General features: G+C 48.0%; 12 protein-coding genes and 1 non-coding gene across 13 annotated transcripts; 11 read left to right on the forward strand and 2 right to left on the reverse strand.

Moving 5' to 3' along the window:
* Window positions 1–1,503: 1,503 nt before the first annotated feature.
* Window positions 1,504–4,769, forward strand: F5147DRAFT_682895 (serine dehydratase alpha chain-domain-containing protein). The gene is made up of 17 exons (XM_041436497.1): window positions 1,504–1,863; window positions 1,932–2,046; window positions 2,157–2,204; window positions 2,315–2,575; window positions 2,626–2,663; window positions 2,719–2,903; window positions 2,953–3,024; window positions 3,076–3,203; window positions 3,266–3,479; window positions 3,528–3,728; window positions 3,785–3,857; window positions 3,913–3,980; window positions 4,031–4,049; window positions 4,100–4,158; window positions 4,211–4,229; window positions 4,289–4,425; window positions 4,542–4,769. The coding sequence occupies exons 1-17, from the start codon at window positions 1,638–1,640 to the stop codon at window positions 4,578–4,580; spliced, it is 1,902 nt and encodes a 633-aa protein (XP_041295700.1). The 5' UTR covers window positions 1,504–1,637; the 3' UTR covers window positions 4,581–4,769.
* A 104-nt stretch (window positions 4,770–4,873) lies between these two features.
* Window positions 4,874–5,574, forward strand: F5147DRAFT_835239 (uncharacterized protein; the record flags this gene model as incomplete). The annotated part of the gene is made up of 1 exon (XM_041443954.1): window positions 4,874–5,574. Exon 1 carries the CDS (start codon window positions 5,107–5,109, stop codon window positions 5,572–5,574), a length of 468 nt encoding a protein of 155 aa, XP_041295701.1. The 5' UTR covers window positions 4,874–5,106.
* A 1,074-nt stretch (window positions 5,575–6,648) lies between these two features.
* F5147DRAFT_682906 (cyclin-like protein) lies at window positions 6,649–8,260 on the forward strand. Its single transcript, XM_041436498.1, has 6 exons — window positions 6,649–6,885; window positions 6,940–7,174; window positions 7,229–7,352; window positions 7,412–7,457; window positions 7,515–7,714; window positions 7,765–8,260. Exons 1-6 carry the CDS (start codon window positions 6,686–6,688, stop codon window positions 8,112–8,114), a joined length of 1,155 nt encoding a protein of 384 aa, XP_041295702.1. The 5' UTR covers window positions 6,649–6,685; the 3' UTR covers window positions 8,115–8,260.
* A 43-nt stretch (window positions 8,261–8,303) lies between these two features.
* F5147DRAFT_571601 (P-loop containing nucleoside triphosphate hydrolase protein) lies at window positions 8,304–9,280 on the forward strand (the record flags this gene model as incomplete). Its single annotated transcript, XM_041431055.1, has 5 exons — window positions 8,304–8,393; window positions 8,453–8,607; window positions 8,679–8,760; window positions 8,832–8,860; window positions 8,920–9,280. The coding sequence occupies 5 exons, from the start codon at window positions 8,304–8,306 to the stop codon at window positions 9,278–9,280; spliced, it is 717 nt and encodes a 238-aa protein (XP_041295703.1).
* A 94-nt stretch (window positions 9,281–9,374) lies between these two features.
* F5147DRAFT_744400 (uncharacterized protein) lies at window positions 9,375–10,457 on the reverse strand (the record flags this gene model as incomplete). The annotated part of the gene is made up of 7 exons (XM_041439669.1): window positions 9,375–9,427; window positions 9,466–9,570; window positions 9,629–9,696; window positions 9,750–9,813; window positions 9,872–9,946; window positions 9,998–10,195; window positions 10,364–10,457. 7 exons carry the CDS (start codon window positions 10,455–10,457, stop codon window positions 9,375–9,377), a joined length of 657 nt encoding a protein of 218 aa, XP_041295704.1.
* A 138-nt stretch (window positions 10,458–10,595) lies between these two features.
* F5147DRAFT_682911 (Tim17/Tim22/Tim23/Pmp24 family-domain-containing protein) lies at window positions 10,596–11,677 on the forward strand. Its single transcript, XM_041436499.1, has 4 exons — window positions 10,596–10,926; window positions 11,099–11,242; window positions 11,295–11,405; window positions 11,470–11,677. The coding sequence occupies exons 1-4, from the start codon at window positions 10,620–10,622 to the stop codon at window positions 11,550–11,552; spliced, it is 645 nt and encodes a 214-aa protein (XP_041295705.1). The 5' UTR covers window positions 10,596–10,619; the 3' UTR covers window positions 11,553–11,677.
* F5147DRAFT_682924 (velvet factor-domain-containing protein) lies at window positions 11,670–13,674 on the forward strand. Its single transcript, XM_041436500.1, has 8 exons — window positions 11,670–11,766; window positions 11,819–12,144; window positions 12,221–12,276; window positions 12,337–12,600; window positions 12,655–12,792; window positions 12,851–13,099; window positions 13,168–13,274; window positions 13,335–13,674. The coding sequence occupies exons 2-8, from the start codon at window positions 11,983–11,985 to the stop codon at window positions 13,406–13,408; spliced, it is 1,050 nt and encodes a 349-aa protein (XP_041295706.1). The 5' UTR covers window positions 11,670–11,766; window positions 11,819–11,982; the 3' UTR covers window positions 13,409–13,674.
* A 487-nt stretch (window positions 13,675–14,161) lies between these two features.
* F5147DRAFT_682938 (uncharacterized protein) lies at window positions 14,162–15,017 on the forward strand. Its single transcript, XM_041436501.1, has 3 exons — window positions 14,162–14,494; window positions 14,555–14,643; window positions 14,701–15,017. Exons 1-3 carry the CDS (start codon window positions 14,491–14,493, stop codon window positions 14,941–14,943), a joined length of 336 nt encoding a protein of 111 aa, XP_041295707.1. The 5' UTR covers window positions 14,162–14,490; the 3' UTR covers window positions 14,944–15,017.
* A 134-nt stretch (window positions 15,018–15,151) lies between these two features.
* F5147DRAFT_682940 (cytochrome c1, component of the mitochondrial respiratory chain) lies at window positions 15,152–16,655 on the forward strand. The gene is made up of 7 exons (XM_041436502.1): window positions 15,152–15,308; window positions 15,364–15,411; window positions 15,471–15,667; window positions 15,720–16,017; window positions 16,080–16,227; window positions 16,280–16,465; window positions 16,518–16,655. Exons 1-7 carry the CDS (start codon window positions 15,213–15,215, stop codon window positions 16,547–16,549), a joined length of 1,005 nt encoding a protein of 334 aa, XP_041295708.1. The 5' UTR covers window positions 15,152–15,212; the 3' UTR covers window positions 16,550–16,655.
* A 39-nt stretch (window positions 16,656–16,694) lies between these two features.
* F5147DRAFT_63804 (SAC3/GANP/Nin1/mts3/eIF-3 p25 family-domain-containing protein) lies at window positions 16,695–18,897 on the forward strand. The gene is made up of 9 exons (XM_041432960.1): window positions 16,695–16,956; window positions 17,010–17,150; window positions 17,209–17,256; window positions 17,307–17,574; window positions 17,628–17,705; window positions 17,755–17,889; window positions 17,943–18,189; window positions 18,260–18,467; window positions 18,523–18,897. The coding sequence occupies exons 1-9, from the start codon at window positions 16,925–16,927 to the stop codon at window positions 18,737–18,739; spliced, it is 1,374 nt and encodes a 457-aa protein (XP_041295709.1). The 5' UTR covers window positions 16,695–16,924; the 3' UTR covers window positions 18,740–18,897.
* A 485-nt stretch (window positions 18,898–19,382) lies between these two features.
* F5147DRAFT_t56 lies at window positions 19,383–19,454 on the forward strand. Its single transcript has one exon. It is a non-coding gene; the product is annotated as a tRNA-Glu (tRNA).
* F5147DRAFT_682959 (uncharacterized protein) lies at window positions 19,388–19,859 on the reverse strand. The gene has a single exon (XM_041436503.1). The coding sequence runs from the start codon at window positions 19,853–19,855 to the stop codon at window positions 19,640–19,642; it is 216 nt and encodes a 71-aa protein (XP_041295710.1). The 5' UTR covers window positions 19,856–19,859; the 3' UTR covers window positions 19,388–19,639.
* A 54-nt stretch (window positions 19,860–19,913) lies between these two features.
* F5147DRAFT_64119 (WD40-repeat-containing domain protein) lies at window positions 19,914–22,736 on the forward strand. The gene is made up of 10 exons (XM_041433053.1): window positions 19,914–20,100; window positions 20,147–20,403; window positions 20,459–20,528; window positions 20,581–20,770; window positions 20,839–20,983; window positions 21,039–21,138; window positions 21,187–21,309; window positions 21,363–21,620; window positions 21,684–22,157; window positions 22,253–22,736. The coding sequence occupies exons 1-10, from the start codon at window positions 19,990–19,992 to the stop codon at window positions 22,502–22,504; spliced, it is 1,980 nt and encodes a 659-aa protein (XP_041295711.1). The 5' UTR covers window positions 19,914–19,989; the 3' UTR covers window positions 22,505–22,736.
* The last annotated feature ends 96 nt before the right edge of the window (window positions 22,737–22,832 follow it).

A 22,832-nucleotide genomic window follows, 5' to 3' on the forward strand; every position in this document is an offset into this window, starting at 1 on the left:
ATTCGATCTTTTTCTAGGGGAGCAGTGCTGGATGCTTGATAGAAAATGTCGTTTCAGCCCATCGCAGTGTGGCGGCAACCCCCCCAACACACACACACACACACCGGGAGCTACCTAGTGTTGCGGAGGTAAAGAAGGCTGGAAGAAGAAGTTCAAATCTCCCACTGAGTGTGTAGGACTCTCGGTTGTACGGACTGGGTGAGTTTCTGAAGATACGGAAGACGCCCTCTGGTATATGCGAGTGGCACAGTGGTAGAGAGGAGAAGGAAAGGAGGGAGTGTCTCTTAAATAGCCCACACACGTATAATCCTATTTTTTTTTTTTTTTGGGGGGGGAATAGTGGTAAGGATGACAGTGACGGGCGGATCCTCTGGGAGTCTGGCCGCCGCTTGCCTTTCCGAGCTGGTTTGTTGATCGAGGCGTTGGGAAGGCTGGGTAGTGCATCTGTTCCTTTTGTCTGAGAACCTCAAAGCGTCTTAGCGGAATTGATGGTCCTGGAGGAGCGGAAGATGGGCTAGAGTAGGGTATACATCCAGCAGCGGTGTGCGATGAAGGTTGCTGCGATCGGTAAATGAGTTATTGACGCTTTGTCCACGGTGATAGTATTGATATGAAGAGCTTGCTCAATACCCAGCTGCGTGCAAGGAGATGCTAGATAACACTTGGGGAGATATAGGAGACCCCCGGAACATAGAGTGAGTTGGCGGGGTCTATAACTATTCGGAGTTGAAACAGGTAGGGGCCCTGTGCGCTGGTAACGGGGCCGGCATAAAAGCATATTGAGAATGTAGCATGAGGAAAGGGAGAGAGGAGATGGAGACGAACAAACAGGAAAAGATGGTTACAATAAGCGTGGAGACTCGGAGAAAACGGCTTATAAGTTATATCAGTATGGAGTGTGACACATTGCAATGAATCGAGCTTCATTAAGTTAGACATTGCTTCCCTCGTTGTTGATGACGGCGTACCTTTGTCACATGGTGGGTCAGTAAGTTATGGCAGTTCATTGGACCGCGGAGTCGCTCCTCCTTATCGAGAACCGCCTAGACTGCACTATTAGAATTGAAATCAAGCTGGTTCCTGTGTAAGAGACGGCCGAGTTCACGCAGATTAAACGTACCTTGGTGCCTTCCGGCGTTATTATATAACCCATCCTCTGAGAACGAAGGTCAGGCCCACCGTGATGGCGTACGAATACACACTTGCCAATGTATTTCTGCTCGAAAGGCACGTGCGATCGATAAGTACTCAGAGTCTGCAAATTCGTTTAACTTGAAGCAGCAGAAAATGTGTTGTTTTATATGAGACCTGTAAACCCGTAGGCAAGCCCAGGATGATGTTCTGCCAGGTCTGAAAAGCACTATGATTCTCCCCTAGGCAGGCCAAATGGAAGGAAGACAGTCGAACGAACCTAATTTTGGAACAGCATTGATCCGTGAATACAGCACCTTCCTTTTTGGGATGTCTAGTATAAGCAGCGGACTAGTAATACCAAAAGATGAACCTTTCCAAGTTTGACTCAATTGACCTTTAGTTTTTCTTTCGCTGGCAGGTTCAGCTGAGCTGAATCATAACAGCATAGAACGACAGGCATACGTAGATCGTTTAGTCCTCTCAGCTCTTTTCCTCTATTCATAATGATCTCTTCAACAATCCGCATTGCATTTCGTGCGCAACCGCCGCACTTTCTTCGGCTTGTTCCAGTGGGCAGGAACAGAAAGATATCCCACTCGATAGCCTCACAATATCCTACAAACACTTTAACATCGAGTCGGGCAAGAGATGACACTGCTCTCGTAGAAACGGAAAAAGTAAAACCAGGTCATGCTGTCATTTCCACATTCGATTTGTTCAGCATCGGTGGTGAGTCATTGTATCATTGAGTTTTGAGTGCGTGAACATGAGGCTGAATGGATAATTGGCTTGTTCAGTGGGCCCAAGTAGCTCTCACACAGTTGGGCCCATGCGCGCTGGCAAGATTTTTATTGCTGACCTGCAGGAGTTGCAAGTGTTAGAGAAGGTACGTGCTTCCGCTCTCCACCCCAAGTACGTTCTGATGAACTTGTTTTGGAAGGTCAAAACTGTAAAAATAGTCCTGTGAGTGCAAGAGTGTGATTCTTTGGGCATCAAGCTGACAGCGGAGGTCCGCATGATAGCTATGGATCGCTGGCTGCTACGGGTAAATATTTGAATTTCCGAGTTCTGTTCGCTAATCGACAGCTCTCTTCATATAGGAAAAGGGTGAATATATTATTCCACCCCCCTCCATGGTGTCAATTTTTCGCTGTTTACCATTGGAATCTCATTTCTGCAGGCATCACACTCCGCAAGCGGTCCTCCTCGGGCTTGAAGGTTCAGACCCCGAAACCATTGACACGGGAACAATCTCTTCTCGTTACGAAGCTATACTCGCAAATAGAACTCTTCATCTTGGAGGTATTCGCCGCATTACCTTTGATATGGACCGTGATATGCTATGGCGGTGGGATCAAGTACTGAAGACACACCCGAATGGCATGCGTTTCTCGTGCTTTGGCGAAGAAGGCGAACTCTTGGCAACTAATGAATACTACAGGTGTGTATATTAACCTTGAGGTTTGATGAAGAAGTTGAATAAATCATTAGCGTTGGAGGAGGATTTGTAGTAAATGAGAAGACAAAGAGTATATCTCCCAATATCAATTTTGGATATGGGTCAGCGGCTAACTAATGCAACAGTAGACGAGAATTTATTCTACAAAGGTGTCGACAAGAGCGCGGTGCATGGAGCAAGGTTGCATCAGACCCACAACGCCATCGAAGGTGATCAGACCCCAGCTCAACCAGCAGCGAACGATCCTGGGCATCCGCCGTATCCGTTTGAGTCTGGAAATAGTCTCCTAGCACTCACAAGAAAACACAACGTACGTTTCACTCCTTCATGGAGGTGTCTGATTGTCATTGGTCAAATAGCTCACTATCGCACAAATCGTGCATGATAATGAACGCTATTTTGGTCTATCTGAGGCTGATATCAACGACAAGGTATTCTTCTGCTTTTCCATATTAGCTTCAAATATGGTTAATGGTATGTAGCTCATGCGGATATGGGCGGTGATGGACGATTGCATCCGATCAGGGGTGAGCACTGCTGAGAAGACTCTCCCCGGTCGTCTGGGTCTCCGACGCCGTGCCCCGATGCTGTACAAACGCTTGATGCGAGGGTCAGTTATAGTTCACTGATTACTTACCAATAAACATGATCCTTAACCAGTTGGTGACACAGGTTCTATCCTGGGATTGCAACACCTGATTTGCAACTCATCGGTTCCGCATCTACCCCTCCTGTCGCGGTAATAGATGCACCAGAATCAGATATACAATCTTCGCCTTATGCGGACGGAAGTGATGGACGTGGTGGAGTACGTGCATCAGGAAAAAATACGCATGCCCCATGGGTTACAGGCTCGTTCGATCATGCAATTCTGCCAATGCCTCCGGTAATGATTCATTTTCACCAATCTGCAGTATCTTAACATTGCTTACAGCGTAAGACAATGATACCTGCTGTCGACTTCCTTTCTTGTTATGCAATTGCTGTAAACGAGGTCAATGCCAGTGGGGGACGCATCGTCACCTCACCAACGAACGGTGCTGCGGGTGTCATCCCTGCTGTGCTGAAATATGTCATCGAATTCATCAGCGATGACCCCGAGAAATCGATCAAGACCTTCTTACTGACCGCAGCGGTATGCGATGCAGATCAAATTCAAGCGAAAATCAGATACTTAACCGAAGTTTACAGGCAGTGGGCATGCTATTTAAGAGGGGCAGCACGATTTCAGCTGCGGAAGGAGGCTGTCAAGCGGAAGTTGGTGGTGCGCTGATTCAAATTGTTATAGAAAATGATGGTGTTCATGCCACTATCATCAGTTGCGTGTTCTATGGCCAGTGCTGGTTTTGCTGCCTGCATGGGTGCGTCACCCGAAACTGTCCTTCAGGTCCGTGTTTCTGTTTTGTTCCATGTCAGCTTCTATTGAGTGTTTTTCAGGCTGCGGAAATTGGCATTGGTAAGATCATCTTATTTTTTAATTTTGTGCCTTTTGTTTATGGTCCGCAGAACATAATCTGGGATTAACTTGTGACCCCATCGACGGGCTAGTCCAAGTGCCTTGTATCGTAAGTGATTGTGAGAGTATCATGAAGCTCACCTGCTCATCTACCCCTGCAGGAACGAAATAGCCTGGGCGGTACGTCCGGGTTTCTCCATTTGATGATACTATTTATTGATGTGGGACTCGCAATGTAGCTGTGAAGGCTGTGACCGCAGCTCAGCTTTCCATGGCTAGCACCGGCGTATACCGTGTAACCTTGGACGAGGCAATTGAGGCGATGCGCCTCACCGCGGCTGATATGAGCGTCAAATATAAAGAAACTAGTCTATCCGTACGTTACTGATTCATTTTCAAACATATTTTTTTCGCTCAATGCCGAATTTAGGGACTTGCTGTAAGCTCGCTTGAGTCTCAGACATGATTCATGACCATGACATCTTTTTGTAGACAACCGTGAAAATTCCGCTGACTGTGCCTGCATGCTAAGTAATCCGCTTGCTAATCGGGTCGTTTCTAACCAACCACAATGACTGGATTTCGTTCTTTGTTGAACCATCATTAGAGATACCTGCTTTCTAGAATACAGATGGTCTGCTTCTGATTCCGATTAATAGATGACTCCGTAATTTTTATCTGTCCCATACCTTGAATAATTGACATTAGTTTTTTTGCATATAATCTATGGAAAGTGTCAGAAAAGGTTTAGGAATGTTAAGTAAGGATTAGGTTTGAACATGAATGATCGTAACTCCCAGACGCTCGAATTTCGTTCACATCGAGTTTGAGACCCAAGCTGCAGCTTGGGTAGTAGGCTCCCATCATCCTGTTACCACCACCTGCAGCAACTGGAATACGAGGCTGTGTCCTGCCACCTACAACAACTTTGCATTCTCGGCCTCCCAATGCCACCTCGCACGCATCTCACACTGCTGCCGCTTGACGCTTCCTTCCAAAGTGTCAAGTAGAATATATTCTTACTCGCCTTGTACAAGAGTTCCTATTAGACACTAAGATGACGTATTCTGTCTTGATCGTTGTCCCATCTGCTCGCCTCAATTCACACCGACGGCAAGCGCATGTGTCTGGCTCAGAAGACAATACCATCCGGGTGTGGGATATAGAATTTCTCAATCAGTCCCACCCTTTCAAAGCGCCTGCAATATGCTTTTCACCTAACCCAATATATGCTCTTCATTCCGCCGCCTCCTTTCTCCAGGATGCTTCAACCCCAGTCTCTGTTGCTGCGAATGTGTATTCGCCGATTAAGACTTTACAGCGAAGTCGGGAACTGGCGCGCTCGCGGCCTTATGATGCATTTACTATGGTAATGCATTATTCCGGGCGTAGCTATTTTGACGCGGCACTGACAAGCCTTGACGCGGCACTAACGAGCCTTGACGCAGCCACTGACGCGCCAATGACTATTTTCTTTTCTTCCCTCTCTGGATCCTTCGAGCCTGTGGAGCACATCGACGTTTAACAAGCGGACATTCTTGAACCAGCAGAGAAGGATCTACAGTTTTGGATAACTCGTCTGCAGACTCCAAAGATGTAGCATTGGCGCACCTGAGCAGTCATAGCATGGTACGAGGTCCCCAAAACTCAGCAGCGAACCCGGCCGATCTGGATAATTTTGATTCTGTCTCGTTGGGTTGAATCTATTTGATTCATTCCTGAAGGATAGTTATAACAAGTGCGCTCCGTATTTCAAAGCACTCACAAAGGCCATGATACGATTTACAAAAAGGCGACAAGGGTTTCTTCAGACTTCTCTAGGCCATAGGAGATAAAACGAATGAATGTTTGGTAAATAAATTTGTTACTGCCTATGGACAATCACAGTGTACGACGTAATTCTGTCAGGATGAAGAGGAACACTGTTAGTAGAATATCAATCATTGTGACAGATCTAAGATAAAATATACACGGACAGCATCACAGTTGAAATGGTGAGGTCTGACGCAAGTTTGACGCGGCATGGATGAGGTTTGACACGACATTGACGCGACACTGACGCGGTATGTGCTGTGGTTGACGCGGCACTGATAGTAGGCCTTGATGCGGTATAGAGTGTAGATCTTGATATTAGTACAGAGACTGCGAAGATGTTTGGGAGAACTTGTCGTGGTGTGAGTGGTGCTTGACCCAGCCTAAACGAGGCTTCTGACATGCCATGGTTGGGGCTTGACGTAGTGGTGCAGAGTATAGAGAGTGGATCGAACTTAACAGGGTGAGGTCGAGGCTTGATGCGGTGAGACAACACTTAACACTGCGTCTGAAAACCAACATAGATGAACGAATCAGAAGTAATACAACAACACAGGACTGACGCGCAAGATGCATACTAGTAGTGTGGACGCAGAGGATAAGCACTGCAGATTTGGTGAGAAGTGAATACAATACTATAGAGCCTGTACGCAGGCAGACACTCATATGTTGATCATTAACGAAGATTCAAAGTGTTTGGAATAACATATGAAGCTGATCTGTACCCTAGAATTTGTTACAGTGTCGCGTCACAGGCGCGTCACGACCGCGGCGTGTGTCACATTGGCGACGATATCCCTATCGTCCATATCTCGAGTAGTACTATGGAATCAGGATACTCCAGGGTTCCATCGCCATCACAACTGCCAGCTTCATTCTCAAAATATCATCATCCCTATTTCACGTCAGCCGAGGTACAGCACCTATCCGAGAAACAACGCGGAAAGCTGTCTGCCACACAAGAGGAGAAAGCAAGGCAACAAGCGTGTGGATTTATAGAAGCCGTGGGCTCGAAGATTGGCTTGTGCGTTTCTGCCCACAGAGAAAATATATGCTGATATTGACGGCAAAAGGACAGTCCTAGGAAGACTTTAGCCACTGCCCAGAATCTGTACCACCGCTTTCACCTGTTCTTTCCTCGAAAGGACTTCAACTACCACGATGTCACTCTGGCAGCACTGTACGTCTCCACCAAGATGCACGACACGCTCAAAAAGCCTCGGGAGATTCTCATGGTCTCATATGCTGTGCGATTCCCAGAGCTTGCAGCCAAGTCGAAGTCTGTTGGCGGAGAAGTCGATATGGATCCCCCGGTGAGTGATGATCTATGAATTTCAACTGCTCTTCTACTGACGTGGTGTATTTAGACGGCTGAGAACGACCGCCAGAGACTGCTGGCTGTGGAGCGACTGATTTTAGAGACAATATGTTTCAATTTTACCAGCAAAATGCCGTTTTCGTATGTGATCAAAATTGGGAGGAAGTTGAAAGGTGTGTCTATTCCATTCAATGCTTTCTACACTTTCACACTCAACCTTCTGCATATTTAGCATCGAAGAAGTTGATCAAATGTGCATGGCGGCTCACTATCGACAGGTGTATCACATTCTTTATTGTAGTTCACCTTATATTCATATTTGAGCGAAATTACAGTCACAGGACATTAGTACCAATCATGTATCCACCGAACACTGTCGCATTAGGATGTCTCTATACTGCATCCTTGCTGACGACCCTCGAACCGCCGCCATCTCCCCTTGTAGAGGCACAATTGGACTCGCGGGTGGCAACCATCCTAAAGGAAAAAGGCGATTGGGAGCGGACGTACATGGCTGAAGCCGAGGACTTGGAAGGTTGGGAACTTCTCCACTTGCATTCCCCAACTGATTATCACCTCCCACAGAAATTGCGCATGTACTTATCGACCTACTTATACAAGCCGCGCAAAATCCGTCGGCCAATACGTCTCCACGCACTCCGGCATCCCCTTCCCCACACCCGTCACCACGGAATCAACATTTGTCACCCGTTAGCACCCCGCAACCTCCGCCAATTCCATACAAAGCGGATCAGCTCATTCGTCTTAAGATCATGATGCGGCAAAATGAACACCCGCTGCGGCCACAGCAACCTCTCGGGAGTGTTGATCCAAGCGAGTTATATAATGGGAATGATATCGCCATGCTAGGGAGAAACCAAGGGACTGTTAGATTTTTGTTTGGACCTCCAGGAATTGTTGGTCAAGGAGTGTAGGGTGGCGAGGATTTGAACCGTGAATTTCACCCCATAAAACTATCTTTGAGTTAGGTTGTAGCGGGTCCGGTAGCGGACTCCGTGTGAGTTAATTTTGAATCACAGCTCCAAGTAGAATTGCATCCAACTTGGTGGAAATTTAAACCCTTTAGTTGATTCTTCACACCTATGACAGAGTCTTCAGACAAGATGGACCAAGATGGGACCTTACAAGATCTAGCACCGTTTGCTGGCACACAGACAATGCTTATCCTTGTTGGACTGGTGGCATCAGGAAAGGTAATTGTATTCGATTTTGGGATGGTGGTCCGGAAAGATGGCCGACACAATTCTTGTAGTCCACGTTTGCTCAGGCACTCGAACGTCACTTTCCGCAATTTCGTAGATGTAATCAAGATGAGCTTGGGACGAGACAGCGCGTCGAGAGTTTAGCTCACCGCGCGCTCCGCGAAGGCTTATCGCCTTGTATTGACAGGTGCAACTTTGATGCAATGTAAGCTTTTGTCTAGTATCACGTTGTATGTAAATTGAAGAAGCTGATATTACGGCTGTCACTACCTACAGACAGCGATCACACTGGATCAATATCGCTCGCCAGTTTCCTGGTACTTCGATCAGCGTTATTGTTTTCGATACCCCCTATCAGGTTCGTTGAGATTCACGAGAAGGAATCAAAGCTAATCGTAGCTTTATCATACACTGCATTTATATATCTAGGTTTGCTCTGCTCGTCTTCAGGAACGTACGTGAACTTGTTTGTGAATTATTTATTGCAGAGATTGATGACGTATTGCTTGACAGGAAGTTCACATCCAACCATTAAGGACCCCCAACAAGGTCAATCCATTCTGGCTAGGTTTGCATCAGACCTCCAGTTTCCACAACCCAACGAAGGGCATGATCATATTCTTTACTTAAAGCCTTCGGACCACCCTCGTACCGAATATACGGGGGAAGACATTGGTTTGATATTACAACGGCTCCAAGCATCTTCTACATATTTCAAACGGGGAAACCTTTCAGCCCCCAATCAGATACAAGGTCGCGGGTATGGGGCTCATCGCGGTGGCAGGGGCCACCGCTTTCCGTCTAGTAGACTTCCCAAGTCCTATTCTGGAGCAAGACTAAATGACATGACAAGTACTTCGCACATAGCCCAGCGTTAAATTTTCAAATTACCGGAGACCACGCTTTTTGATGCGACAAAACCCGCGCGGGAATCGGCATTACGAATCTGATTTTCTTGCTGAGCTGTCCGTGCTATCCGTGTTTTCCGCGATTTTTATGGTCTTGCCTAGAATCTTTGCGCTCACCTGTAGTTGAAGTAGTGATATATGAGATTTGAGATCACGATCGAGATTCGAATTACTAACGTTCCGAATATGCATTGCGGCACGCTCGACGCCGTATTCTTTGGCACGTTTATACTGCTTCAGAGCCTCTTCGAGTTGCCCAGCTTCACAAGGAGCGAAAGTTAATTTTAGGAACAATAAGCCATGTCATAATTTACTCACTGGCTTCCAAAACTGCGGCGAGATTGAAGGCGATTTCAGGGTCTTCCGGTGAGAGGGAAGCCGCAATACTGGAACACAATAGTCAGTGAACCGATAAGGAAGCTCTAAACAGTTTACGTGCTGGAGATGATGCAAAGCGAGGTCAGGACGTGCAACAGGAGATATTATGTATGCGCTTGCGAGGTCTTTCGGATACTAATGTCGTCATCCAGATTTAGACAACTCTTAAGATGAGGCACGCACTTGTGTGAGCATCGGCACTAGCGGGTTGCAGTGCTATTGACTCTTTCCAAGCCGCAATGGCGTTGTCAAACTCCTCTAATAATTAATTACTCAGCACCCTGAAATCTTTGGATAAGTGGGACAAACTGAGGTGATAATGCGTGACGCCCAAGTTGAACAGAGAGCTAGCGTTGCGCTTAATTTCGACGCTACGATTGTAAAGTTCTTTGGCGCCTTGAATGTCACCCTCCTCTAGCTTCTGGGTCCCCTGTTCTAGACATTGCATGGCTTCCATCTCTGCAGGATCCGATGCCGTCGAATGCAGTGTAGTGGAAGTTGCCCATCCTTAAAAATACCGGTTTAGCGCCAAATGAAAGTAGAAAATGCGGTGCTGACTTTTGAATACATTGTTCCATGATTCACCCGCACAATTGCGACGGAACGCATAGCCGGGACGCGCTGTGGCAATGACAGGTGCTTCGTGGCCTGCCGTGTGTACTAAAAGCCTTGAACGGGGAGCTCGGCTCGATTTGAAGGACGCATTTGTCCTCAAAGAGAAGCTAGCAGGCCTTGAGAGGGCGCGTGTGCTCGCGGTCGCAAAGGACATTTTTCTAATTGTTCAGGTTTAAAGCGGTAAGTACGTTTGGAGACGACCCAAGTAGGTGGTACTTTAGGTAATCTATTCTCACGCACCCTCGCGCCGTTCCAAAATTTCGTCGGCTATCCGCTCGTTGCTCTCACTCGCCACCAAAGCTGGTTGTTCTTAAGCATGTCTTCAAGTGACCCTCAAAACTCGGCCTCCGGCTCGCAGGACCCAACGTCTTTTTTGCGGTCGGCCACTTTCTCGCGTGATGGACCAGCAGTGTCCGTGGAGAATGCTGTAACGGCTAACGACTTGCTCCTGGGTGCATACGACCCGGCCAAATTACATCCTCTAGCTCAACTTGGGGACCAATTAGACTATCTTGTACTAGATGACGATAAGATGAGTGAGTTGCCAGGGGCCGGCACAGCCATTCCTTCTCGAGGTTGGAGTGATGATTTATGCTACGGAACTGGCACAATGTATCTCAGTGGTAGGTCTTCTTTCTTTCGGCTCCTTAACATGAGTTTTGCACGAGTTTGTACGTCTACGGCTCGTGCCCTCTCTTATTCTATCTTCTCTCACCTTATCGTATTGCTGTCATCTCCAACTTCGGCCATTCTTATTGTTTTGTGTTGTCACATGCTCATTTATCTTTCCTTAAGGTCTGGCTTTGGGTGGCTTTTGGGGTGTGAGTGAAGGCGCTCGAAGACCTCTAGCCGTATCAAATACCCGCCTCCGGATCAACAGCGTTCTTAATTCTGTCACGCGAAGAGGAACGTTCATAGGTAACTCAGCTGGTGTACTTGGTGAGTTCACCTTTCCTGTTGGGGTATGTCACTGATTTTTCATTACTCATAGCCCTTGTCTATAACGGAATCAACTCCACCATTGACTCTTTTCGCGGAAAACATGACACAGCCGGCAGCATGGCTGCCGGTGCATTAACAGGCGCCCTCTACAAGTCAACAGGTACAAATGGTTTTCCCCAGCCTCTTTGTTTACGTTCTCTAATAAAAAAACTTTTCTCCGTTAGCCGGGGTAAAACCCGCTCTTGCAGCAGCATCAGTGATATCGGGAGTGGCAGGGATTTGGAGCTACGTGAAGAAGAGAGTATGATAGACTCCTGTAACATATACCTTCCTAATATTTGCTTACCTATGTGAGATTTTATTCTGACATGTAAGCGTCCCAATGGGATTTACAGAACCTCGGCCGGTCGTTCAGGCCTGTTTAGATCACTACTGCGGGAGATCCAAAGAAGACGTGCCTTCAGCTTCCCAAATACTGCTCCGAACAGATTTGGAACCCTATATCGGTCGCCTTCAGATCTGTCAGTGTCAAACTTTTTGGGTACTGAGATTCAGAATTCTGATACCTTTCAGTCTTCCTCTGACCCCGAGCTCCGCTCCCTGGAAATAGGTATTATATGATATGGTCACCTACAAACGAAATGGATAAATTCCAAGCTCCTATGCTCTAGAGTATTGATTAATCCTCCTGTAGGCTCAGCGTGCGCCTTGTCTCCCAGGCAAATATCTCGTGACATATGCATACTCGCTCTATTGACTCCTACTGGTCTAGGCAATACTCATGGGAAAAGGTGTCAGCCAAGAATGGTTTGAGCTCTCCCTACAAGTCGTTGAATTATCACGCTCACGATGTTGACCATGCGTCGCGCACGCGCTCCAGTGTCGAAGGAGATGTTGCAGTAAGTGCTTGCTTGCTGTCTATCCTCACGCACGCATCGGAGCCTAGCTCACTTTCCACTATCACAAATGTCTCAGCGTACACGTCAAATACGTCCGGTAACGCCTATCACACCCATAAAGTGTATATCATCGTACGTGGTTCATTTGTTCTAGGGCTCCGGCTTGCTGAGCAAACTACGCTTGATGCCCAGCAGCTACAAGAAGCTCTTTCACGAATTGCCCTGGGAAAGCCCTCAGGGTTCACCGAGGTCCGTAGCTGCCAGCGACCATTCGAACACACAGTCACCGCCGTCGTCCTGGAGTATGCCATCTCAGTCGGAGTCATCTAGCCAACAGGGCACTGCTTGGAGCCAGGCTTCTTCCGCTGATCGCACTAGTCCATCCATGTCTAATCAATATATTTCGAGTCAATCTCGGGTCCAACACTCTTCCTTCCTAAACGATGGTCAAACGAGGCGAGTTATTTGTAGTATATTGATCTTTCTCGCGTTGATGAATTGGTAAGCTAGGTCATACCACCTTGATGTCGTGCAACATCCCCAAAGAACCGCGGAATTTGGTTCTGCTAGCCTCTCCCGTTTGCCACTAGCTCCGCCAGTAATCGTGCAACTGACTGTACGCGATCGCTTTGGAAATTCCATCATTCCGTAAGTTCCGTCAGCACCTCACAAGGTTAGCGTACAAGAATATAATTTTTTCCGACAGTGAGATGGAGCTGCCATTCTTGATCGCCCACTTGTCACTATTCACGGATGATGGGTCACCGTTGGATATGGGCACCTCACCAAACGGAGAGGCACCTCCGCGGCGTTTGCTTTACGGAAACCTAGTGTCGTCACCTCAGAAATTGCGCGACCTTCAGGGCCGTCTTGGATTATATTTTCTGTTCCCCGACGCGAGTATACGTTGGCGCGGCCGCTTCCAGCTCGGGATCTCTCTATTACGGATATCAGAGTACGTGGAGCAGGAACGAGGCGGGTGACCATGACTGAATTTATGAAATTCATTTCTCATATTCGCAGGACTAATGCTTCTGGTACTATGAGTATTGCATCTCAGGGGACTGTGCTTGCACAGACTCGCACACGGTCATTTGATGTCTGTGCCCATGAAAATTACGTCGCACCGCGTAAGAATCTGGCTTTGTTGTTGATCTTTCTTGCTGATGTGGCGACTCTTTCCAAAACAGCCATTACACGCTTAACGCAAAGCTTTTTGAGACAGGGTGCACGAATCCATGCCTTCACGCCAAATGGTCCTTAGACCCTAGAATTTGCGTTCGGACTTTCCGACGCATGTTGGTCACTTTCGCATAACCTTCGCATTTTTTTTTCGTTTTCGCTTTCTGCTGTATATCATAGTCGGTGCACTCATTCGACCTTTCTATACTGACACCTGTTTCTGTTATTTCTTGTCGCTGCATGGTGCTCTCGACCTGCTGACTGCATATATCATCTGGCTATAATTGCAAACACACGTTGAGGAGATAAGTTAGATTATTCAATTAGAGTTTGCATGCTGCATCGTTCAGTGTCTTGGTGAGGTAATAACGAGCGTAAAGTAAGCGAAGGGCGTCTGCATGACAATTAACCCGCAACGTTGACAGGTCGAGCGCCTCTTGAGTGTCATCGTCGATCTAATGCCACCAAGTGATCACAAGATTTTGCCTAAAGCATAACTGCGGCCGACGAAGAGAGATCACAGATACTTCACTAGTACGCCTGCAGGGATTCATCTCCGGTCCATGAGCGCATGAGCGATGGTTAGACGGCCAGTGGTAATGAATCTGATGATCGATGTGACACACCAAGCGCCATGTTTGCCTGCTCTCAGTGCTTTGAGACAGGGTGGTTCCCCAGTAGTAGCATGAAATTGGTAGTCCACAAGATATTTTGGCTCGAATGCGACTGCGGTCGGACCTATGACTTTGCTGCGGTGGCCATGCTGCACTGCCCGGGCCATCTGAATCACTGCTGGGAGTCACCATGGCATGCCTCGTGCAGCGTGAGAAACGCGCACGAGATAAGTTTTGTGCAAAGCGACAACAGGTTTAGTTCTACTAGTACCCTCTCCTTCTCATTGTCAACGTTAATTAACGGTTTCCTCTATTGAACAATGGCCAACAAGGATTACTACAGCGGTCAGCAACAACAATACTACCCACCCCAAGGTTAGTTACACATCTTTTGGTGTTTTGATCTCTGAAACCTGAAGGACTGCAGGTCCACCACCAGGACAGGGGGGTTACTATCCCCAACAACCCCAACAATCGTACGGAGGCCAGCCTTACGGTCAACCTTACGGCGGACCTGGTTACCAACCTCAACCGCCACCGCAGACAGTTTATGTGTTAGTACACAACCCTGCACATCTGAACTGCGCGCTAACACGAGGCTGAAATTTTCGTAGACAACAACCTGCTCAGTCCAGTGGTGCTGGTGGAGGCGCTGGCTGCCTGGCTTGTCTTGCTGGTGCATGTCTTTGCTGCTGTGCTGAGGGTAGGTGTTTTCCGAACCCTTGGCAAATCACCGGCATACTAAAATTCACACCAACAGAGGCACTTTGCGACTGTCTATTGTAAGACTTGGAGATTGCTAGCAGGGCTACTGCCCGCTGGCACGGCGCAATATTGTCTAGTCGATGAGAACCCGCTCATGATCACGCCGTATATGTCGGCCGGATGCCTTTATGCTACAATGGACACGAACCTTTACTTTCTCTCCTTAGTCATGAGCCATCCTGATTTCTATTCATTGGACTACGATACCGTACTTCGTGATAGTGTCGTTTCTGAATGACTTTGTGAGGCCTGTGACATTGTCATTTTTTTTGTAAAATTATTCGTCAGAGATATCATACCCTTTCCACTTTTTGCATGTTTGGGGAAAGAGTCTGAAAGACGCGAAAGGCTGTGAAATCCAGGTGATTGTATTGGAGGATCGGAAACTACGGTACTGCCGACTAAGCCTCCGGTTCGTTCCGTGACTGATATGTGTGATGCGTGACACTGACAGTCACCACTTCAAGCCTTTCCGCTCCTCGAAAATCTTGAGGACTTGAAACCAAAATGTTGTCGAGGCTTCCCGTGGCCGCGCTCAAGAGCCAGTCTGCAATAGGCGCATCTCGCTCTGCCTTTAGCGCCCTCAAAACGCGTGCTACGTCGGTCAGTTCTACTTCTCAATAACTAACCCGAAGTTTGTCTGCTCAACCTCCGACAGCAGGTCCGATTTACTTCATCCAGTTCAGCGTCCTCAGCTAAACTTGAGGTTGGTTCTCTATGTGTCTCGGAATGTTTCTCAAAGAATTCACTCGTTTTTAAATGCAGTCACTGTTCACATCTCGCGCGTCACTCATCTCCGCTGCCCTTTTCTCTGCTGGCTCGATAGCATGGTATACCCATCTATACGGCTCCCTCCCCTTTGTTGGCGAGGTGCATGCAAATTCGCTGGCCGACGACGGTCTCCATCCCGCTGCGTATCCTTGGTCTCACAAGGGCTTGTTCGACAGCTTTGACCACTCTAGGTATGTCCGCGTTAACTACCGTGAAATATCTTATATGACACCTGTACCCTAGCATCCGTCGCGGTTTCCAGGTTTATCAGGAGGTTTGTGCTGCATGTCACTCGCTCGACCGTATTGCCTGGCGCAACCTTGTTGGGGTGTCACATACTGCCGACGAAGCGCGTTTACTCGCCGAGGATGTAGAGTACACGGACGGCCCAGACGATAAAGGCGAGATGTTCCAGCGTCCCGGAAAGCTTTCCGACTACCTTCCTTCTCCATACCCCAATGAGGAGGCTGCTCGGGCTGGTAACAGTGGTGCCCTTCCCCCCGACTTGAGCTTAATCATCAAGGCTCGTCATGGTGGTGCGGTAAGTGGTTTGAATCGTTCTTATATTGAGGAAATTCGCTCATATGTCGCTTCGTCAACCAGGATTACGTGTTTTCCCTACTGACGGGTTATATCGACCCCCCTGCTGGTGTTGAAATTCGTGAAGGAATGAACTACAACCCTTACTTCCCTGGTGGTGCCATCTCCATGGCGCGTGTCCTCTGGGACAATCTCGTTGAGTACGAAGATGGTATGTTCCTCTTTCGTAAGCTAGGCTGGCCCTGTATTGAAGATCGTTATAGGCACCCCTGCCACAACCTCTCAGATGGCCAAAGATGTTGTCACCTTCTTAAACTGGGCAGCCGAGCCCGAGCACGACGAGCGGAAGAAGATGGGTATCAAAGCTGTTATCCTCTTCTCTGCGCTATTCGCTGTTTCCATCGGGGTAAAACGGTTCAAGTGGACCGTAATTAAGAACAGGAAAATCTGTAAGTTTTAAACCTCATTGATACTGTTAGCAGATCTTGATCGAGTTCGTAGTCTACAACCCGCCCAAGGATTTGAACCATTAGAGAACTTGCGTATATAGGGCGGATCGAGTATCCCATAGACTCTTACGGCCATCAGATGCTGCAATTTATGTTGCATCCTTCTAATGAGACTGCTTTTCAACCGCGAGAGTTTTTTCATGTGTGAATTTGGTTGCCTTACTGAGGTCTTTGGGAGCGACGCGCGAAAGCCTCAAGGCATATGAGAAAGACGCTGTACCACCGACGAACGTGGGAAACTCGGGATAGGACATGCTGGTGCTTCGTTTAGGAACGTTGTCCTTTCTTCTCGCAACCTTGCTCAAGCTTTGATTTCCCTTCACCAATTTCTATACCGACAATTATCCTCATCCCAATATCACAGCATAACGCACACTAAAAGTCTATCACTAAATCACCATGTCGTCTGAGTCATGGCCTCCACCACTGAAGTAAGCGCCCATATCTTCACTTTAAGCTAGTGAAGCTGAAGTCGGTGGCTTAGAGAATGGGTAGCACGATGTCTGGGGCAAATGACAGATGCTAATAGGGCAGAGGCTCAGGCTGAGCTGAGAGAGTCAATTGCTAACGCTTTCGCTGAAAAGACTCTGTGGACAACCGACTGGGCTGGTGTACAATTAAAAAGGTGCGGTCTGAGTTCGTCGCAAGCTGAGTTACAGATTTCAGTGACTTGCGACATCCAGTCTGATGCCCAAAGCTCCCCCGGTGCTCAATACCCTCAAGCGCAAAATGTCAGTGTCATGCGCTTCCAATGTTACCATGGCCCATTGATACTTTAAAGGAATGACACTCCACCGATGAGCAAGAAAGCAAAGAAAGCTGCGGCGCAGAAGCGCAATGATGCCAACCTCGACTTCGGGGATCAGGCGGCTCTTAATCGCCGAGCCGAACGTTTTCAGCGGGAACACGATATAGAGCGACAGAAGAGTATGCGTGGTCAGGCCTCTCTCCAGGCTAATAATCAGAATGCTCACCTCTTCAACCGGATATCGCGTTCTGACTCGCCGAGTGCCTTTGGTACTAATCCTGACGACCCTGAGGCGGATCCCGTCCGTCCATTTTCCTTCTCGCAGTCAATGTGAATGCTTATCCTATTGCTTAGAACGTGCTTGACTGGGATAAGTATACAATCGTTGGGACGAATCAGGAGTTATTTAAGGACTATCTGCGCCTTACCTCAGTATGGGATTATTCGATACAATCGTTTTTTCTTCTGACTTTTCGCACAGGAACCAAAACCAGAAACGATCCGCCCATACTCAGTTCTCCAACAGACACTCGTCGAACTCAAGAAGCGCTGGAAGGACAAGGTGTCATATAATTGGATATGTAATCAGTTCAAGAGCCTGCGGCAAGATCTCACCGTGCGTTATCCGTCGCTTGTATATTTCATGTTGACACGTGCCCCTCTTGGTAGGTGCAACGAATAAAAAATGAGTTTACAGTACAGGTATACGAGATCCATGCACGCATGGCACTCGAAAGCGTAGGTGCTGGATCTTTTATACGGCTTACAGCTGATCTGCTGCTGCAGTCGGACATGGTAGAATATAACCAATGTCAGGCGACACTTAAGAATTTATACGACCTCGGCATACCAGGCAAACACGAAGAATTTACCGCCTATCGTATTCTCATGCTCCTGCATGGACGGAATAAAAGCGGTGTGCCCCTTCTTCCCTTCTCGTCAGTTCAGGATATGACTCATACTTGTATTCCCGCTTTACTGCGTAGAGCTTAATCTCTACGTAGGTACGCTAACACCACGACAGAAAAGGGATCCCGCAGTGCAGCACGCACTTCGGGTCCAGCGCGCTATCTCCATGGGCAACTACCATGCTTTGTTTGAGATGTATTTCAATGCACCAAACATGGGGGCATATATTATGGATTATTTCATTGATCGGGAGAGGACCAGGGCGTTGATGACTATGACAAAAGCGTGAGTATCTACCATCTCCATACGATTATAACCGTATCTTATTCGTCTCCATCAGATACCGCACAATAACAGTGTGCTTCATCCAGAATGAGCTCGGATTTGAATCAGTGTCAGACACACTCAAGTTCTTAGGAACGCACGGTTCTGCCTTTTTCGTCAACCCGAACGCCCTCGATCGGGACAGGACGGTTGATTGTAAATCTGCTGCACCACAGTTGGCACAGGTTTACGAGGAGAAATACCGCAAGGTTGGGATCAAGGGTGCAATATAGTTTGCCTCATGCACACTGGCGCATCCCCCTTTCTGCTTCCAACATCTTCCTTACCGCTCTTATCCTCCTGCATCGCTCCCTGCATCACCTGTCCGTCTTTTCCGTCCGATTCACATGTCATCAACTTCATCTTGTCCGCTCGATCTCACCTGGATGGTATACCATAGAAGGAGGAGAGATAACGATAACTTATATATCGCAGCGACTACTCCGTTCCCCAGCCTTTCCTCAGGCCTGTTTCTTCTCTCACCACAGTCACAACACAGTCTTCAAGCCCCACGTCAAGAGAACCATGAACGAAACACGGTATAGAGTCTTATTCTTGGCGTCTTGCGATTGTAGTTTCTTTGAGCCAGAGGGAGAGGATCGGAATCAAGATGGTCTTATTTTGGGGGTAGCTGATTCCGGTCTTCCACCAATGTAACAGTTTGTTGATGGAACTTGACTTGTTGGGTTTATGTGGTGAGCGTGTTGGGGTGGGAGGTTGCTTTGTGTATCTTATGTATCGTCTTACAATTGAAGTTAATGCCATGCGCGTTATATATAATTTTTAATTGAGTGTGATCGTTGAAACGTTGATCAGTGGCAACGGTGAAGTTCGCGCTAGCGCAATGTGAATGTAACGCTGAACAACTTCAACAAGTCGGATATGGTGTAACGGTTAACATTGCTGTCTTTCACACAGCGGCCCCGGGTTCGACTCCCGGTATCCGAATCATTTTTCGTTTCCCGCGCAGAGAGCGTATGTTGCAATTCGGTCCATACGCTCTCTACGCGGGATTTGATTTTGAGGTGTAAGTGGTGACCTGATTTTTAGGGATCCGAGTAAGAGCGGACTGTCGACATCGCAAGTAACTTGCACTTGAACTGATGGCTGTAGAATGTGAGCTTAGGTCTTTCTTACGAATCGAAGTGATGTGCACTGTGCAGGGCCATGTATGATTGAAATTTGCAGTGTGTTCCACCTGGGTGACTACAAACCGTCACTACATTATGATATAGCAAGAGCTCCCTAAAGCTAAAACATTTCCATCCTTGCATTTGGATATCCGGTAGCGGGACCCCCACAGTAAGACGGCAGCAGCAGAGTAGCGATACGCAGGAGGGAGGGGTCATTCTGACAATGTCCGTTCCCAGAGCGTGCTTGAGTTTGAAAGCAACTTAAAGAAACTTGTGGCTGAGTCGGATGTTTTATAACGCGTCTTACACCACCCCCTAGTCACCACCAAACCCTCTTTCAGATCTCATCAATGTCAGACAAGCGGAGAGCAGAGATCGAAGCTAAACGTGCAAAACTCGCAGAACTTCGGAAAGCTAGAGCAGACCGCCAACGAGCAGAAACTGAGCGACGCCAGGCAGAAGTTCGTTCACCTTTCCTTTACTCTTACGAAGCTCAAGCTTCTCTAGCCCGGTCCGTCTAGCGGAGCCCGTCGCGACGTTGACGACCTCGTCAACCAACTCGTCGGAAGTCGCAGTGGCCTAGACACAGGCGGGGACCTCACCCCCTCCTCGTCCCTCCCCAATACCCCACCCCGATCGTCTACAAATCTTCTCCACGGCTTGACGCTCTCACCGTCTGGCAGGGTGAGCAGGCAGAGCGATGTCGGGAGCGATAAAGTGAGTATGGGTACGACTATGGTGGGGATGATGGAGCATGTTGATAGGTATGTACTCCCGTGGTTTCTTCGACGCTGGCGGTGATGTTCATACTACGTGAAGGGTGTTGACGCCGAGGTTCATACCTGACCTTATAGATGTTGAGCAGGAGCTATTCGAGCTTCCACAACGCGTAAGTGCCTCGACGTCATCCTCTCCCATCTAAAATCCTCACTCATACCCAGGAACGCGTGATCTACAACAAAGAGGTGCAAACGACAGCCATCGAAACTGAAACACCCCAAATATCAGAGAATGAGATCCGACAACAGATCATGCGCGAACGGGAGTTGGAGGCGGAGAGGATTGCCCAGGATAAGGAGCTTGAGGAGGAGAGTGTACAGCTTGAGAAGGAGATTGAGGAGGAGATTCGGGGTACGTTCTCCTTCAGTTCTCTTCACGTCACTCTGATACTTCAAAACTGAGACTGTTCAAACTTATAGAGCTTACGGAAGAGGAACGCTCGCATATACTCAGTGCACCTGAATTCCTAGACTTTGTGGAACAATCGTCGAAGATCGTACAACGTGCGTTGAACGATGGGTATGACTACATTCGTGATTATACTATAGGCACGGAGGCGAATGGGTGCGTTTCCTTTTATTTTGTTCATCTGGTGTCAGTGTGTTAATACTTATTTCAGGGACGACTCAGAGGGAAAGCGCGTCAAGCGTATTTGTGCATTCTATGATGAACGTTACGGCAAGAATAGGTCGATTACAGATATCGATTGGTCGCCCAAGGTCTCGGACGTCGTTCAAGCACAATGATTCTTACTGACTTTGATACAGTACCCGGAGTTGAGCGTAGCGTCGTATAACAAGAACCCTGCTGCATTGAACGAGCCAGATGGGATTGTTGCAGTATGGAACCTCCACCTACTCGACAGACCGGAGTTCGTGTTCCACTCACAGGTCGGTGAGCATCTCTATAAGTCATGTGTTTATTTGACTGATGTCTTGTCAAGTCTGATGTCCTCTCCGTCACGTTCTCCCCATTCCACTCAAACTTGGTGTTTGGTGGCACGTACTCGGGGCAGATTCTACTGTGGGACACGCGATCAAAACATCTACCTGTGCTGAAGACGCCCCTCTCGGCTGCTGGACACACACACCCTGTGTATGCGATGCAAATGGTCGGTACTCAGAACGCGCACAACTTGATTACCAGCAGTACAGATGGCACCGTGTGTAGTTGGCTCGTTGACATGCTCGCCCAACCACAAGTAAGCCTCTTTCTACCAAATATTGAGCTTAATTGATGCCTAAACTCCTAAATTTGTCCTCAGGAAACCCTAGAGCTTATTCATGCAGGTCACAACAAAACAGGCGAAGTAGCCATCACAACGCTGGACTTCCCGGATAATGAAACGACCACGTTTTGGGTCGGCACCGAAGAAGGCAATGTCTATCAAGCCAATCGCTACGACCGCGCGGGTGCGAAAGCCGGATTGAATCAGTATGATATCTACAAGGGACACGCGGGGCCTGTCATGGGGCTGCATTTTCATCCTCTTGTGGGAGCTGTAGACTTCTCCGATCTGTTCCTGACTGCGAGTGTGGATTGGACGGTGAAGCTTTGGCGCGCAAAATCACTTGCGAAACCGTCAACTGCTGCGCATGCTATTTCTCCTATCTACTCCTTCGACGAGGCGGATGATTATGTGTATGATGTGAAGTGGCATCCAGCGCATCCTGCTCTATTTGGAACGGTTGACGGGTCTGGGAGATTTGATGTTTGGAATCTGAATACGGATACTGAAGTGAGTTTTGGTTGCTTCAGTGATCCTGATCTAGATCGAGCACAATGTGATGCTGTGCACGGGACTCCGTTTCTAACTTCCACTTCCATTTCCAGGTACCAATCGTCTCCACGAACGTCGGGTCTGGTCGAGCTATCAACAAGTTACAATGGGACAGAAAAGACGGACGGCGGGCCGCACTCGGAGGGAGCGACGGGAAGTTGTATGTCTATGATATCGGTGACATGGCACTTCCACGTGAATCTGAGTGGACGGATCTCCAGAAGACGGTGGCGGGTTTTATTGGGGGTGCGCAGGCGAACGGAGTGGTAGACGGAGATGCGACGCGGATCGTTGCTGGGCGGTAGTGCTTGGGAAATTTCCGTTGTTGTTCCGTGCCGTATCATGGGACTTTTCTCGAGTGTCGTAAGTGGGGTTTGTCTGTTTCACTCAGATTGATCTGTATGATACTTGCATTTTTCCCATGATACTTTAGTCTTTAGGACGGAATTAGAGTGGGTTACGCGAGGTTACGCGGAATAGTCTCAACAAAAATATGGAGAGCAATTAATAGTATTATATACGGGATTTTTATCTGGGAATGATAGTGGAACAACGATTCCGCCCATCCCGAAGGTGCTAGTACATAGCAGCTGTTTTGCCGTGTTATGTTTCCCTTAATGAGTGCCCTGCGCA

Source organism: Suillus discolor (genome assembly GCF_016758755.1).
Source record: "Suillus discolor strain FC423 chromosome Unknown F5147scaffold_13, whole genome shotgun sequence".
NCBI classification, from domain to species: Eukaryota; Fungi; Basidiomycota; class Agaricomycetes; order Boletales; family Suillaceae; genus Suillus; species Suillus discolor.